The 17,029-nt window shown below is 41.7% G+C and overlaps 1 protein-coding gene across 5 annotated transcripts in view; it reads left to right on the forward strand.

Moving 5' to 3' along the window:
* The first annotated feature begins 6,600 nt into the window (after positions 1 to 6,600).
* SLC25A26 (solute carrier family 25 member 26) overlaps positions 6,601 to 17,029 on the forward strand; it is an 83,867-nt gene continuing 73,438 nt past the window's right edge. For all 5 annotated transcript variants that reach the window (XM_052678850.1, XM_052678852.1, XM_052678855.1 and 2 more), the window contains exons 1-3: positions 6,601 to 6,772; positions 8,225 to 8,381; positions 10,469 to 10,578. In XM_052678850.1, coding sequence (XP_052534810.1) covers positions 6,740 to 6,772; positions 8,225 to 8,381; positions 10,469 to 10,578 — 300 coding nt within the window. In that variant the 5' untranslated portion in view covers positions 6,601 to 6,739. The remainder of the gene's footprint in view (positions 6,773 to 8,224; positions 8,382 to 10,468; positions 10,579 to 17,029) is intronic.

A 17,029-nucleotide genomic window follows, 5' to 3' on the forward strand; every position in this document is an offset into this window, starting at 1 on the left:
GCAGGGTACAGAGCTGACCTGACTTGAAAACAACAAGCTTCCGTGTTTGCCCCAAAATAATCAAAATAATTACGATATCTATTTCTGGCACAGCCTCTCCATATTGGTTCCTGTAAGAAATAAAAGGCAACGAGGAATAAGTAGGTACCACTTAAGGGCACTCTGGCTTTGCAGTCTTAAGGGAAGCTTGGGCTCAAGTCTTTGCATGAGCAATACAGGTTTTCCAAGATACTTGGATGCTGGAGGTCTGGCAGCTGTAGCACCTACCCTTAAGGTAACAGATAGGAACCATTTCTGGAGTGTATCTGTAGCTTTGAGATGACAAATGGAGGGAGGACAGATGTTAATTCTCCTTGGTTACTGCACGTAAAGTGCACCCTTAGGAGAAGCAGAGTGTGGTAGCTCAACCACAGAGGAGCTGATGTGGCTTTTCTGCACCTGGGCTAACACCAACCCAATGAGATGAACTGCAGGTAGGCTGAGTTGAGCCCCTCTACACTTCTTCATCCCCACAGTGTGCCCCAAAGCACTTCTGGGTATGAAATGAGAGGGAAGCTGGGATTAGAGAATTGAAAGAACCTCCTATAAGGCAAAAATATGTGAAATAAATCTTCAGAGAACAGATTTTAAGAAGCTGTGTGTAAATGGAGTCACCTGAAATATTTCCAACTAGACAAACACAAGATGCTCTCAGAAGAGCACTAAAACATGCCTTTGAGACATCATCTGAGCTGGACAAAAGTCAGGCTCCCTCTATAAAACAGAAATACATATTGGAAGCTCATGTTATTTTTTGGAAAAAAACATTCTGGGTAGATGTCCGGGCAGGATAGCATCAAATGAAGCAATGGCCAGGACTACACAAAACCCAGGTCAACGGTCTGCACATTTTCAAGAAACTCAGATATCATGTCAGGGAATGGCTCACAGCCTGCTTGCTCAAGCCATTATGAGACTGTCAGTGCAACTGTTATCTTCAGACTTTTTCCCCATGTAGATTATCCAGCCATGGTCAGTTCGGGGCATATTTTAATAAGATTCAGAGTGGTAACATCTGGCAAATTCACATGTCATGTGCTTCTCCTTCCCCATGTACAAACAGCCTGTGTTCCCAAGCATTTGTGTTTCCCTTAGATAATGGTTTCTCTGCAGCAAAATACAAACGATAAGTTATCTGCCAGGAATGGCAGTGCATCTCCTGATGGCATGATATGAAGAAATGATCAGAAACTTTCACCGTTGGGAAACTTTAAATCGGAAGGTGGCTGTGATAACCTTATTGAAAGGAGAAGAGCTGGCAAGGTTCCCTTGCTGCACAACAGAAGGAAAAGGAAAATGGCCTTGGAAATTCACAGCAGGGTGAACAAGAACTTCTTGTCATCAATCTCCTTCCTTTGTTCCTGGGAAGGACCGTTTGACTGCATCTCACCAAAGGGTTGGTCAAAAAAAAATACAAAAGATGTAATCTAAAGGCTAAAGCATCTCAGTGAAGAATTAAAGTTGTGTGGAGGGAGAAGTCAGTGGGAGCGTCATGCAGAAGAACAGCAGGGTGGCTGCCCAGGGATGTGGTGGCCCTGTAGAATAAAATGACAATTTTTTTCAATGGAACATCATGTCCTGACTGCTGGGCAAAAGCTCAGTTGTTGGGCTCAGTGCCTGTTGCAGCAATAGTCCAGGGCTACGTGCGCCTGCTGAAATGCCTCTAAGGATATTGCCCAAGAAGTCAACAAGAAGTCTCTGCAGTCAACAAGATTTATTAACCTGAAAATGTTTAGGCACTACTGAGACTCTCAACATCCTGTTTTATCTCCTTTTAATATCGCTGTTGTGTAGTTGGGATTTCTGATGTGTAGAAACTTGTGGTGCATGGACGGTTCACAGCCGTCCTCTGTGTGTGGTACTGTGGTTTCTTTGTCCTTTTCTGAATGGCCAAAACAGACTAAGAGAGACTTTTCCTTGAATTACGGGATACTAAGAATGAATTATACCAAGTACACAGCACCAAGAATACAGCACAAGTTTTTTAAAGCAAATGTCATTATTTTTATAGTTTGCATTTAAAAAATAGCTCCAGTTTACACGCTGAAATTCAGCCGTTCAAAGAAACCCTTAAGCTCCCTTCTTCAGCAGCATCTCCCCATAGGTGCATCATTTCAGCTGTGGTGTCTGTTCTATATGTCATTTTGAGCACTTCCCATCAGCCATGCACCGTGGGAGCCAGAGAATGAATTTAGCTGATAAAACCTCAGAGCTGAGCAAACAGCTGGCCATGAACTAATTTTCTGAAATATTGCTCCTTGTCTGTGCAGAAATGATTGCAATTTATTTCTGCCAGCAGGCTGATGAAGTTGAGTAGAGGTGAGGGTCACCCCTGTGCTGGAGCCACACACCCCTCCTTAGGCAGTGCTGGGTGGTAGTTTTGGGATACTGGATGTGCTGGTACCAGGAAGGGAGCAGACAGCCTCATTCTTCACTGGGGAGCAGGGCAGGGTCAAAAACCAACACGAAATTCAAGGAAATTCAATTAGCCATTCTTTATGAAGGCTCAGCAAAATTGCCCAACGGGAAGCTGGGTCTCCACCTGGTGGGCTTTGTCTCCTGTTGATCCATACAGGTAGGAAATGGAGGTACAGAGGGTATAGGAATAATGTTGTGCCCAGTCCTTCTCCTAAGAGAGCACAGCTCACCCTGAGTTTAATTCATCCTACCTGCAGCATCTGGCGGAGACCAGGTCTGTTAATCCTCTACAACAGGGGGAGGCACTAGATCACCAGAGGAATGACTCAAGCAATGTGGTTGCTGAAGGATGCTGGTGTCCTTGTTCCAGCCACTACTGAGGAATGTCAGAGAGGTTCATCTGAGACAGTTTGGTACTGCACAACTCTCAGGGCAGTTTAGGGCCATCCTGTGCAAACTTTTTCTTAATTCTGCTTCCTGAGTCATCTAAGTAATTGCATCAGCCCACAAAACAAGCTGAGAACAGATGTGAATGATTTTAGTTGTCAAATCTTTGGACAATAATGACAAATGCAAGCATAATTGAGATTTTCCTCCATTTCTCTTATGTGCTAAATGGAAATATTAAACTAATTCAGCTATACTGTAAGGAAAACTGCAAAGTATCTGGAAGATGCTCTCGCTATGAAAGGGTCACTACATTGCCACTGGATTGTTACTTCACTTACTTAACCCAGCAGTTAAAAAGGACATTTTGTGTCTTTCCCAGCCCACTCATTGTCCAGGCAGCCAATAAGGCGGAATAAATGAGGATCATCAGAAAGCTGTACAATTTAAGTCTTTCTATCATTATGCAAAATCTACAACTTCATTAATCACTTTTATCTTAATGAATTTGGGGACTAACATTTCTGCTGCTAAGTACTCACAGAAGTTATTAAATCTCTGCCTGTCTGGTTCCCCCATCTGTTTCCATAAAAATTTTCTGCAATTACTATTTCAGCAAAATTTCTAAAACCAGCCAGATTTCTTAAGAAGAGATTAAGAAGAACTCTACTGTAAGTGTAAAGGGAAGCTTAAGGTATGCAAGGAGCAAAAAAAAGAGATTCTAAAATACACGTTAAAACAGCCTTCCCTGAAAGTTGCAAGAAGATCAAGGCAGTAAAAGGGAGACTGATAAAATGGGGAGAGGATGGAAAAAATGCTGCCCATTCAGGTCCAGCTGTCTGTGGCTGGTGGGATGTTTGCATAAATTGAATTCATTTTCATTTTTCTGAAGGAAACAGATCCAGAAGCCCGTGCAACAGACAAGGAAGTGAACTGATGTCTGTAGTACCATGACTGAGCATGGAGAGGGGCCATGGGGCACTGGTGTGGCAGCTGGAGGCAAGAACCAGTTCTGGGGTATGCACTGGGCATGCTTCCTTGTACCTGGACACTTGATCTTAGGTTGCCTCTGAGATTTTACTGCACTGAATCTGAATTAACAGAACCCCTATGTCATTCTGTAGTTCCTGTAGAGCACTGCAGCCCCTCGGGTATCATATGTGGGCACATCTTTGAAATCCCCCTCCAGATGGCCTTCCTGGCCCAATTATGTACCTGTTTGGTATCAAATTAGAGGGATCTATGAGTCCTTATTTTTACTAAATGCCAGGACATTTTTTTGCAGCAGATAAATTTCCATCTGCTTTTCACAACGGTGGGATAGGCCCAGTTCCTCAGGAAGGAAGATTGCAGGGTGTTGTCTGAACTGAAGCAAATCCAACGGTCCAAAAGGGGGCTGACTGGAAGAGATCAGCTTGGCCGCGCCTGAATTGCCCAGGAGAAGGATAATGAACAGAATGAGGAGAGCGACTGCTTTAATAAATAAACTGGAACACGTGTGTGACTGATGTCTCCAGGGGCTGATATATGCCAAAAAGTCTGTTTTTAACATCTGGTCTTCAGCAGCCTTAATATGTTCTGACCAAATCGATAAATCTTTTGCTGCTAGTGTCAGACTTCCTACAGCAGCTAGAAACAGAGGAGGAAGTACAGAGAAAAGAATACATACACATACATACATGCCTTTTCATACAGAAATACCCACCAGTGGAAGGATTAATAATGTGAAACTGATTCAAAGTAGTGCTTAAATAGCCCATAAAGAGGACATATCAGTGCCTTATACTCATTCCCTATGATCTGTTTTACTTGGTATAAGCCGTGGTGTCAGCAACTCATATTCAACTCAGGGCACCCATAGTTGCAGTCTGTTCTTTATCACGCTGTGATTGCACAGCTTTTCATCTCTTACCAAAGCTTTTACACGCTGCGAAGGTTGAGGGAAGCAGGTAAGGTGCTGTAGGCATAATGGTCATTTTTAAAAGCACTTTCACCAGCATGCAACCACAGGATGAGAAAACCAGAGAAAGTGAGGAGTAGGGATAAAAATGGAGATAAAAAAGGGGCTGTGCAAGTGGAGGCTTCTAGGCTGCAGTGTTTAACTAAGTGTCTAACTAAGAATGCAAAAGGGGAGAGGAATAAAAGAAATCCTAGAGGCAGGAAGAAAGTGCGTGAAATCATTCAGTGCTTGAAAGTCATGTGGGTGAACCGACTGAAAAACCTGAACTTATGTGCCATAACAGGAAGCAGGACCTACAACAGCAGGGTATGTAACGTCTGCTGCCCAGTGCAGACATGCATTCCCTATACTCAGCCCATCTTTTCTGTTTGCAGTAGAGATGCTATGCAGTATCCATGGTATTTTCTCACAAGGAAGAAAGGATTTCTTTCTCCATTCAACTTACTCCACAAGCTCAGGGGGAGTCCACTGAAGGACTTTTGCACAAAGATTAATGTTTGGCCTGCAGCATTAAGCAGAACTTGTTCATTTAAGAAAGGATGGTGGTTTGGAAGAACAGGAGGTTGTGGCCTCTCTGATGCAGCAGCAGAACTTCAGAACTTCAGACAGATGATAAATAAAAGAGACTGTCACTGAGAGTATTTGAAAGCTTTGCAATGAACAATGTGAAAAAATTCTTGCTATGACCCCAAGCGCCTTTGTATCAAGAGACCTCCTGGACACGTGGTGAATGAGGTCTCATTTTAAGTGCTGCCATCAATGGATTATATAGAGATAGCTCTAAAATTATGATTCATTTACTTCCCCCCCCCCCCCCCGAATATCACTCTGAAGAACCTAATTTAATGACAGACATGGACTTGGAAACCAAAGAACTTTCAGCTTTTGTGTTTATTTAGTCATTTAGCCAGAAACTCAGCTGGAAACAGTAGGTTTCAGATCATTTTTACTTCTATCTGAACAGCAGGGTTCCTTCAGAAAGCCAGGCACTCTGCTGGGTGTCACTCTAATAACTGCTCAGTCCAGTCTTCCCTGCGCTGTAGCTGATACAAGTAACTGTGGCTCCTGTTCTCAAAAGAATCAGAACCGAAGTTTTCAAGAAGTAACTCGTAGAACAGCAAACTGCTTCAGGGTGACACGAAAACCCATCCTAGAATTCATGTGTTGGAAGAATGGTGGTCAAGCAGCCGTAACATAGACGAGTGCTACCATAGTCATAGAAGTCCACTGGTCCTGCTATGAAACCAGGAGGTGATTCCAGTTCTAAACACAGTGTGTGTAATGCTTTCTAGCATTCACCCCTTTTCCTTCTCCTGGAATTGTATTTCCCATAATTTCAAGCATGGCTTCCAGCTGGGTGAGGACTATATGAAGACTTTGCGTCAGAATCCTCCTGGAGGCTTTCAAAGACACTGTGAATTTAAGTGCTCTTTGTGAAGAGGAGATGTCTCATAAACACACGCAAAACATAGAAACATTTCTGATGGGACAGGAGCAAAGATCAGCATCTTCCCTGCAGGGAATGCTAACACAGCTCCCAGGAAGGGGCTCCCGCAAAGCCATGCGGCAGAGATGAACCCCAGGACAGAGGCTTCATTTGTTTCCATGCACACTGCTCAGATCTGTTATTTGCAGAACAGCTCCACGGAAAGCCCGAGGATGCCGTCAGCGGTTGCAAGGCCAACGCTACAGAAGGGCGCGAAGGGCACAGCACTAAGGGCTGCACCGTCGCTTCCCGCCGTGCGCATGCGCAGCATTCAGGTGCCTGCGCAGTGGCGACACACGCCCACCTGACCACGGCCCGGGGGCAACAAGATGGCGGCGCCCATGTGTGCTTGGAGGTCGGCTGGGCAGAGGGTTTAGTTCCGTCCTGTCCCTGGTGGAAATAGACTCTCCGTGCCACGCTGCGTTGCTACGTCTTGCTGCCATCCGTGCATGGAGCCGCGGGAGTCCTGGGCGGCCTTGGCGGTGAGTGCCTGGGCCGGGGCCTGTGTGTTGTCATGGTGACGCCTCTGCAGGGTCTCTAGGCCGCTGCAGGCTGCGCGTAGGGCCTGATTTCTAGGGCCTGATTTCACCCTATGTTGCTGGAGTTTGCTTTAATGGCGATGCTCAGCTCCTCATAAGGGTGGTTTTTGCTTGTTTGTTTTGGTTTTTTATGCTGTTCTACTCTTCTCAACACTAGTGTTGCTAAGAGGCAGGGAAGGAGGTGCAATTTGCTTGTTTTATTTACTAAAGTCACTGCTGTTTTGCAGTAGGTCTTGTCATCCTGCCACAAGTGCTCTGTGATCTGCTTCTTGGATTTAAGTGCCATTGGCCATACAGAAGTTGGGGATCTGAGGAAGCAATCACTTGATTCATGGTTAGCAGGTGGCTTGGTGAAGTCAGATTAAATCTGATCAATGGTGTTTTGAGCAGATGAGGATTTTGATGAAAAAGAGTGAAGAAAAATCAATGCATGCAAAATAGCTAAGTAATTAGAAGAGTAATTAACTTATTGATTAGAACTCCAGTGGTAGATACTTCTCGGAGTCCTTTGTTGGCACTGAAATAAAATAGAGTCCAAAATAATTTGTTTTCAGGTAGAATTAGAAATCTGTGCTTGTTTCTTGTGTGCTGCACTACTTCAGCAAACTATGCTGTTCCGAATCACAATGAATAAATAACACTTACTAGAAGTGTGATTTATTTTTAAAAATTATTTTAATTGAGTTCTTCAATTTATTCAAGTCCCTTCCTCCTGTTTTTGGAAAGTAATTCTTTACCAATCAGTCACAGTCTGTGGAATCTCTTTTATAAATAAAGTCAACTAGAGACTTGGGCTCTAAGAAAGATTGAGCTTTATTTGAAATTGCTTTTACAGTTTGGTATTAAGAATTGCTTTGGGAAATAACATGTTTCCTTATGATTGTGAAAACATGTTTTTTCTTTTTCTGTATGCTTTTGTCAACAGAAGAAAATAAAGTAGTTTTACTTTATGCTTTGTTCAGCAAAGGAAATTGAGCAGGAATGCCATAAATGAAGAAATTGGCTAGGAAATGTGAAGGTGAAGCAGAATTGCTTCTGTTTTCCGTGATCTTATCACATGGCTTCCTAGAGGCATTGGTCATTTTGTTGTGTGGCAATTTGATAACTGGCACTTACTGTCTTGATTTTATGTGTGGTAAATAAATGGTGCACTGGTTGCTTGTGCTTTTCAGCATAATGAGATTATTTCAAAGTTACCACAAAGTGGTCAAATGCTGTGACTTTTCTTTCTCTTATTATAGCTAGCGATCTTACAGGCTCTGGGTTTATAATTTGACCTCAGAAACTATACTCAATAGTACCTTGGCTTTGGTGTGCCTCAGTTGCTTAGGTAAGCTCTGTAACTTAACTCCTGTGAACATTAATGTACTTTACTCTCTGATTTTTATCATGAAGGCTGGTGGAATTGCTGGCGTCTTTGTCGACTTGATCCTTTTTCCTCTGGATACTGTAAAAACCAGACTGCAAAGTCCCCAAGGATTTAGGAAAGCTGGTGGCTTTCGTGGCATCTATGCTGGCGTTCCCTCCACTGCTATAGGATCCTTTCCAAATGGTAAATTTTGTTTGGATTATGCTTTGTCTTCCTCAGAGTGGGTACTTGCATCGAATAGGATGCTCGTGTCTGTGGCTTCCTCTCCTGCAGATGACTGTTTGGATTCTGTGAGACAACATCCAGCTGTGAAGTGCAGACTTTAGAGTTGTATGACATTGAGAAACTCTCTGAGCCTGCCTAGCAGGAAGGCTGCTGCATGCTCACTCTGTTATGCTTCTGACTTTAGTGCTGTATTCCAGCATGGAACTTGCCCAAACAGGAATGCTTGCAAAGATGCAATTCATATTTGAGGGTTTCATTGTAGTTTAATTAATCCACTTTGGCTTCACACTGTAGTTAACTTTTCTGGAAGCTTTGACTTGAATAGTTCCCTGTCGGTGACTCTTGACAGGGAGTGAGTGGGATCTGGAGTCTGTAGCTGGATTTGAAGTAGCTTACTTATGTCATGGGCAGTATACATCTCTCATGTGGGTTCAGTTTGGTCCTTTCCTCATGTGTGTTTTCTATTGTGTTAAGTATCTGCATCAGTCCTACTATTATAAACCTCAGTGTGGTGAGAGTATTACGTACAAGACTGATTGGTATACCCCAGTGCTTTAGGCATATCTTAAATGAGCTCTGAAGTTGGCATGTGGGCAAGTAGTACGTAACTGCTGGTGCTAAATGTTGCTGGTGCTTTCCTGCAAGTCTCTTAGTCTTTGGAAGTGTTTCTGGATTTGTCTTATGTGCTGCTTCCTACTTAATCAGGGTATTTTGAGGTGCCAGGACATGAGCTGTGCTTGCCCTGCACAGTTTTGTCATGACAGCATGGGAAATGCATCAGAATTCATCTGAATAAATCGTGAAGTGCTTGAGCACTGGAGGCCTTTACACTAAATGTCTCAGGGCTGCTATGCATATCATGTTTTTTTTTTTTTCTCCCTAAGAAACAGCTCAATATCACTTAAAATCAGAAGGTACCAGGAATTCTTTTGAAACTGAAACTTTAAAAAAGTAAATGTTTGTCCCTGCAGAGAAAAAGCATCTAAAATTCATAATGCCTTTGTCCATTTTGTCTTTGTAGCGAAGGAAGAAAAACCACCAAGTTATGCTGCTAATAGTAAATGTTAGGAGAACTTTGCTGACAAATCCCTTTACACCTTCAGATGTTTGATGTCCTTCCTAAGATGATATAAAAAATTCAGTTCTTTATCTTGTCTGCTCTGTTATCTTCTTTTGAGGTGATAAGCATCTTTTGATTAGCAGAAGGCAATTCACGTAGTCCTTCTTCACAATTAAAATCTGTTCCCCCGCAAGACATGTCAGTTTTTTCAGGATTTACATCTTCAAAATCTGAACTGTGGTTTTATCTTTCCAGCATATGACTGAAAACCAAAATTGTCTTTAGGAGGAGTAACCCCTAGGGTACAAGTACCTTTGTAGTTGACTGTTGCTGTGAATAAACACTGTTTATGTTCCTATGCTCGGTTTAGTTTTCTATGTTTCCTGTCCACTGGACAGGAATTTTGAGAGTCCTTCAGAAGCTTTGAAGAATTTATTTCTGGAGCTAAGATACAAAATATTGATCTGATCACAGCTCGGAAATAGTTAATGAAAACTGCCATTGAAACTGTTTTGTGTGATAGCAGATGCTTGCATCAAACACTTTGGTGGCTTTTTTGCTTTTTAAAGGTCACCCATCCAATTCAACCAGGACTGAACAATCTCCTTTCTGCCCTTCCCACCTATGTGGGAAAACATGGAAGATACGACCTATCAAAACCTGCTGGACAATTGTGACTAATTAAAGCATTTTTCCTTATCTTAATTCTAAGTTCTGCCTGAAGCTCTGGCACTTCTTAGATCAGTAGGTGCCTTTGACATCAAAGGGGGTTTGTCAATCATGACTGGGGGCATAAACTTCTGAAGGAATTTCCCTACAGATTGCTTTTATGTATTGGTACTGTTCTGGAGCAGTAAATACCCTGTTTTCAAAAGTGTTTTTAGAATAATAGGTGACGAAATCAACCTCTAAATGTTTTTGTACTAGTTCTGTAATGAAGGAATGCAGGAACACTTAAATGACTTTAAGTATGTTTAAATTTCAGCTGCTGCATTTTTTATCACCTATGAGAATGTGAAATCTGTGCTGCACCATGACTCTACATCATACTTGACTCCAATAACACACATGGTGGCTGCCTCCTTTGGGGAAGTGGTAAGAAAGAAGTTCATGTACTGTGCCTGTATGGGAGGAGTGGAAACCAGCTATAAAAACTGAGGTTTGGTGCCATGTCTTTTTGGAGTGCTGACATACAGGTGCTTGAGAGTTCTTGGAAAAATATTTATTTTTAATGAAATTCTGGCATTTGAAAGAATTCTGACAGAGTATATGTATGGGTTAGTAGACCTACTGGTGAACTTTGCTAAGCCAGTAGGTGGAGAAAGTTTGCACTGATCTGAAATATGAATGTACCTTCACGCTGTAGTGATTATGCATCAGCATTAAATTTCTGGAAGGCTTTTTTTTTTGTTTTACAGCCATTCAGCATCAGTTGATTTTTATTTTTACAACCATAAGGTGCTACGTAACTTCACTTACCAAATAATACGTAATGCTTTCCTGACAGAGCCTGTCTTAGAGCAAAGTGCCATGTCAGGATGACTGGACAGTCCATAGAGCCACAGAGCTGAAAGCTCTGCAAGAGCTGGTATGTGACATTCAGTAACAGAAGGAAACTTCCTTTGCAGTCTGCAGCTAGTGTGGAATGCTTCTTAATGTGATTGAAAAGTACCAAAGCTTCCATTCCTGCCTGATCCAGATGCAGGCTTCTCTATTGGTTTACGCTGTTCTGTACTGCAGCCTAGGGGCTGCCTTTCCTTTGAGGCCAAATTCACAGACTAGCTTGATTATTGCATTTTTAAAATCTATTTCTGAAGTTTCTGTTCCTTTTTCTGAGCTGTTTCTGCTGCTTCTTGCAGACAAAAAGAGCAGAGTTGCTTTGCGTTAGCTGAATCAAATGTTTTCCACAATCAGCAAAACCTTTCTTTCTCTAGGTATCCTTCTTGTTTTTAACAGCAAATTTGGAACAGTGCCTTGGCAGTGTTGGGGCTGGGTGTTCAGCTCTGAACAGTCCACTTCTGTCCCTGCCAGCACCGTCCAACTCCCTGTTCCTGCTTTTGTCACTCTGGGTGTTTCCTGGCATTATGGTGATGAAATGGGGTGTGAGTTGCTGTGTTCCCACCGGTTTCAGGAAGGACAGCGAGCTCTACAGAATTAATAGCAGCCTGGCAAAGCTGCTTCCCACGAGATGTGGTTCAACTCTTCTTACTCTCCATGGTTTCAATTTTGATTCCCAAGTAATTTCTATTTTTCTGTGGAAATGATACTGATCACATTGGATCGGTCTTAGACAGTGAGCTTAATTTAACGTACCAGGCTCATTAAGACAGGTGAATGCAGCATACTGCTTTGGTAGTGATTATGAGCAGGAGTAGGTAGATCATCATAGATTGAGGGGTCGGTGGGATACATCTGTGTTGTCTCCTAGGGCAGATTCTTTTTATCTTGCTGAGAGTCTGCTCTGTTAACTTAACTTCTATCTTCAGGCACTGCACAGGCTTTATTCCCGTGGAAATCCGATAAAGGCTGTTAGGAATCAGCAAGAATATGATAGTGCCTAGCTCTGAAATTCCTTGTTTGCTTGAAACAGCGTGGAACAGCAGATCTAAGAGGTCTTAAGCTTCTAGAGTGCAGTTTTGGAATCGAATAAAATGATTGGATTCATGAAAATGTGCCAGTGATCTGTGATAAAATTGGCATCTTTTGCAAGTGGATTATTTATAGTATATTTCCTCTCTGTGAGTGTTCTGTAAGAGAACCAAAACTGGATAATTCAATTATCAACCAAAGAATAGTTGCATGCAGACAACTTCTTTGTGCAATTACAGAACCTGTTGCTTGAACATTCCAGGGTGGTCTGGGTTCTCCTTACACATCAGGCACGTACTGCTTTCATTTTCAGGTTGACAAACTGAGATGCAGCACAGCTAAATGAGTTGCTCGGGGCTGCCTTTACCTGAACTTCATCTGTTTGTCTCTTGCTACCCCAAGGCCAGAGAAATGTATAATGATAGCCTTTAAAATGGTAGTCTGATTTTTGTAGTGTGGAAATCATGGGGTTGTAATAGCCACTTCTTAACTAATAAGGTTTTGCTTTTTGCTTGCTTTTCTTCACTTGATGTGATGGGAGAACTGAGCTGTAAAAATAATTGAGGTAGGGATTTAGAGATTTGCTACAACAAACATAAGATCTTGTGTAGTGCTATTTTTATTACATTTGCTCTTATAGAAAGTCTTAACTGATAAATCAAGATAAATATATATATATATATATATTTTAATTTAAATATATATATATATATATTTAAAATATATATATACATATATTAATATATATATAAACTATTCCAGGTTGCATCAGTGTGAAAGTTATGGTTTTGTTGATCAGTCATTCAGCTTTAACTGAGGCATAACCACTAGGACTATCAGTTTGTCAGCTTTTCTTTGTTGTTGGTGAACACAAACCTTCCCTCCTTCGTATGTTTTAATAATTACTTTCATATTTCAAAGCAATTTATATCAAATAACAAGCCAAAGACTCAATCATGTGAGGGTTCCCAAGATGTCTGTTTCCATTTCCAAATTTTTTTCATTACAAAACAGGGAAATTAGGATTGAGAAATGGATTTCTAGGCTTGCAGGTCATTCCCTGGCAAGCATAAATGAGTCAGCTACCTTCTTGTGCATTAGTAAAATGTCAGCATACCTCTAAGCTTAGTTATAGAATATTAATGCTGACTAATTTGTGTTTTATATGTGCACAGCTAAAGATAATAACATAGGGAATGGAGGATATAGAAAGTGCTGCATCAAAGCATGGTAATAATGAGATAAATCAGTTAACTGGGAGTTGTTATTTAAAGTCAGAGCTACCCTTTGCTGTTGCTCACAGTCAGTAATGTGACAATGATGATAATAATGTTTCAGCTTCAGGAATGAGATAAAGTACACACAACATCTAACCCTGTTAAACAGTTATTTTTCCCTTTAACTGAGTCTCACTTATATAGCGAGGAATTATATCTCATAATACTTGAGAAATTACTGAAAAAGACACAGCTAAAACTCCAGAGGAGGCACGTGCAGTGTATCTTCAAGGAAGAGTGAAGGTTGAGGAATACAAGAGTTACCAAAGTTGGAAGGGAGGGGGAGGGAACCCTTAGTATGCTGCTTGTCTAACTGAAATTTGGAGATAGGAAACACTGCATCCAGGGCTTTGGAATTTTATTTATTTAGGTTCTTTTTGACTTTGTCCTCCATGTTTAGTCTGCCTGTATCTTTACAGTGAGCTGCCAAAATGTGCTTGGAAAACATGATATCATAGTGGGTGGAAAGGAAAACCAGATGTTATAAAATTTTACTTTTCATATAGTGAAGCAGTGTGAATAACTCTGGGAAGGAGCAGTGTTTTTAACCTCCCTGTGTTCTGTTTTATAGTAACAGGGTGCTTTTTACAGATCCTGAGTTAATGAAATTTGTAAAGATTTTTGTTTTTAATTTTGGGGTAGGATGGCAGTGTATGCTATTAACTACAAGAAACCCTTGTGACTTCTCTTTGCCAATGAGCCTGCCCTCACCAGCGTCCTACAAATGTGGTTTTATGGGACAGGTTTAAGGTTGTCCCAGTTTGGCTGATGAGGTTTCCTTCATGAGTGCCAAAGTGCTTGGATTCAGCGCAGTTAATTTTACATCCTGCTGGCTTTTCCATGGAGGTGAGAATAAAGTCGTTTGGATCACGTTCTAGAGAAGCAAGCTGACAGCAGCCTTTTCCATCTAATGTTTAGGTATTGTTATGGTTACGATCTGAGCTTTGCAGGATATTTGGTGAAAGTTCGGGGCTTATGAGCATCAGGTCTGATCTTACTGTTTTTCTGACTTCCCCAAGGATTGTGAAATCCCGGGTTGCTTGCACTAAGGTGGTGTGCCTTCACAGCATGTGATAGCATGAGACAGAGAGTAGCTTAGACCCTGAAAGCTTCCAAGTCATATTAGTGAGTCTGTGCTTGCATTGATTTGCTTGTTAATTTTTAAGCTGATGTAGTCCCAATGCTGTGGCTTCATCAGCTCTCTTGTTTCCATCCTGCTTCGATGTCTGTGCACTGTGCTCCCACAGGTCATGTAAATACTGGACAAGCTTTCAGGTGCAGAAAGGCATTTCTGGTCTGACTGCAAGATCGCTGTACTTCAAGCTATCTTCCAGGCTTTGCTGGAGCGTGAAGCTCATAGGAAAAGATGGAGCCCTCAGTTGTGTTCAGAGACTGCTCTGAATGTTTAGGTAGGAACTGCTGCCTCCAAAAATGATGGACTTGGCTGGCTTCAACATAAAGAATTATGGCTTAGCCTCACACTTAACTGTTTTTCCAGAATTGAGAAGTGAAGGATTGTTAAATACATTTAAATTGAAACATCCAGAAGTTTGTCTTTTCGCTGGGGTGAGGCCATGAGAATGGCTGACTTGTCATACTTCAAATAAAATAAACAAAGTAGCAGCAGCAGACTCAAGAGAAAAGTAACTAAAACTTAGGCATGTATTTATGTATCCATTTCACTGTCTCATTTCTGCTTAAATAAGTAGCTGGGAGGTGTGCCGTTGTCGCTTTGTGGCTCCACAGGTCAAAGTCAGGACGTGTATTTCAAGGTGAAATCCCGATCTCCTTTGTGTTATTCCAGATTGCTGCCATTTGCAGTACTGCAGTGATAAGAGCAAAGTGTGTGGTTCATCTGCGATTAGCATCTGACCCTCAGTATTAATAACTTGGATTTGTATTATCTGCTTTTGAGATGTGTCAAATAGAAAGGCTTCTTCATGCAGGAATTAGCTCTCTGGGGAATTCAGCTAGCTTCCCCTACTCGTCCTAACTTGTTTCTTAGAAGGAACAAGCCCAAATGTAAGCAAGTACAGTTTGTAGATCACGGTTCTGTAGAATGATATTTTGAAAAGAAGTGAGTGTTTTCTATTGCAGTCTTTTTGTTTCTGAAAAAAAAGATGCATTTTAGACGCGATAAAGGCATGCCATCTCTCTGTCCACTTATTAGCCCCTTCTTCTTCCCTTTGATGTGGCATTAAGTTTTTGAATCTATTAATTAGTTCTAGAAGTGTATTGATGTGGATTCTATTAGACTGGCTGTGTAGGTCAGAGGGGAGAGTTGCTATTAATGCCCATTCTGAGGAGAACACAAAAGCATGAGCCAGACAAATCCACAGAGATCAATGTCACAAAAGCCTCTCCTGCAGGTTAATTAGCTAGGTGTCTGCAGCACTGTAAGCTGTAGAAGACCAACTTCTGGGAGTCCAATCTGACAGAGATGGCGCAGCCATTCACATCAGACATGGAGCTAAGATTTTAGCAGTTTGAAACTCCAGAAGAGAACGTGTTGGAAGATGCATCTGTTTCGGTTCAACAAGCGAGTTGGACACGAGGGAGAGTTGCTTCTAAGTCAAGAATCATCTGCTGGAGCAAAGAGGTGATTCAGCACTTAATGTGTCTAGACTTTGGGATAATGGCTTTGAATTTTTAACTATCATTTTTCTAGGAACTGAACTAAGAAATGAACAAAAGCTGGTTTTTTTTCTGCTTTCTGTCTCCTTGCTGCCAGTTTAGTATGGGCTGGCAGACTGAAGTATTCAAGGTACCCAAAGTTGGAAAGTAATCAGTGTTTGACAGCAGTTCCGCACTACGTGTGTGTTTTGTTTTGCTATTTTCAATGCTCAGGGCCTGTCACCTGGGGTCTGACCGAGTCTTTGGGCTGTACACATCTGGCTGCATGCAGACACTGAGCAGTGGAACGTGCTGACCCTGGCAAGACAAGCAGTGGTGGGGAATGCACAATGTATGTGGTCTTGAATTAACTGTGATGGATTTTGAGATATTCATAAATGAATCTAGGTGAGGTTGGGTCTGCCATACAGATGCAGTAGGATTTTTGCCAGGCTTTTATGCAGAAGCACAGCTGAGCGATGGTTGGAAGATGGTTGTGAGACTGATGCCATTAAGAGCAAGGGGAGAAGAAGCAGAGTGGATGGGAACTCAAATTAAAACTGCATCTGGAAATTGGTTGTAAATAAAGACGAATGGAGGCATGGATTCACAAATGCTGCCAACAAATTCATCACACAATTAAAGTCTGAAACAGCAAAATAAGAGCTGTCAAACATCTGACCAGCTACCCAGCTGATCTTTTTTTGTATGCTGCATTTAATTGCATGTATTGCCTCTTCTTCATCCACTGCCCTTTCCAGACCACTCTGTCTTATCAATTCAGTTCCAGGCCAAAAGGACATGCTGCTTTTACTTGCAGGGTAGAAGCTTGGTAGTGGTTGTCATCTTTTTTTTCTTAGCTCTGCCATCCCAGAACTGATACTCAGCTGATTTAAAAATATTTGTAGCTCAAGAAACATTTATAGAGAAAAATTAATTTGACTTGATGAGTGTAAGTGAGAAATAAATAATTTATCAATATTTCCTGATTTGCAACATATTCTGCCAGAGTCAGCTTTGAAAATGACTGAGATGGCTTTGAAGTAAGGTACGTTTATTCCCGTGTA

This window comes from Tympanuchus pallidicinctus, unplaced genomic scaffold (genome assembly GCF_026119805.1).
Source record: "Tympanuchus pallidicinctus isolate F22 unplaced genomic scaffold, pur_lepc_1.0 scaffold17, whole genome shotgun sequence".
Classification (NCBI taxonomy): domain Eukaryota; kingdom Metazoa; phylum Chordata; class Aves; order Galliformes; family Phasianidae; genus Tympanuchus; species Tympanuchus pallidicinctus.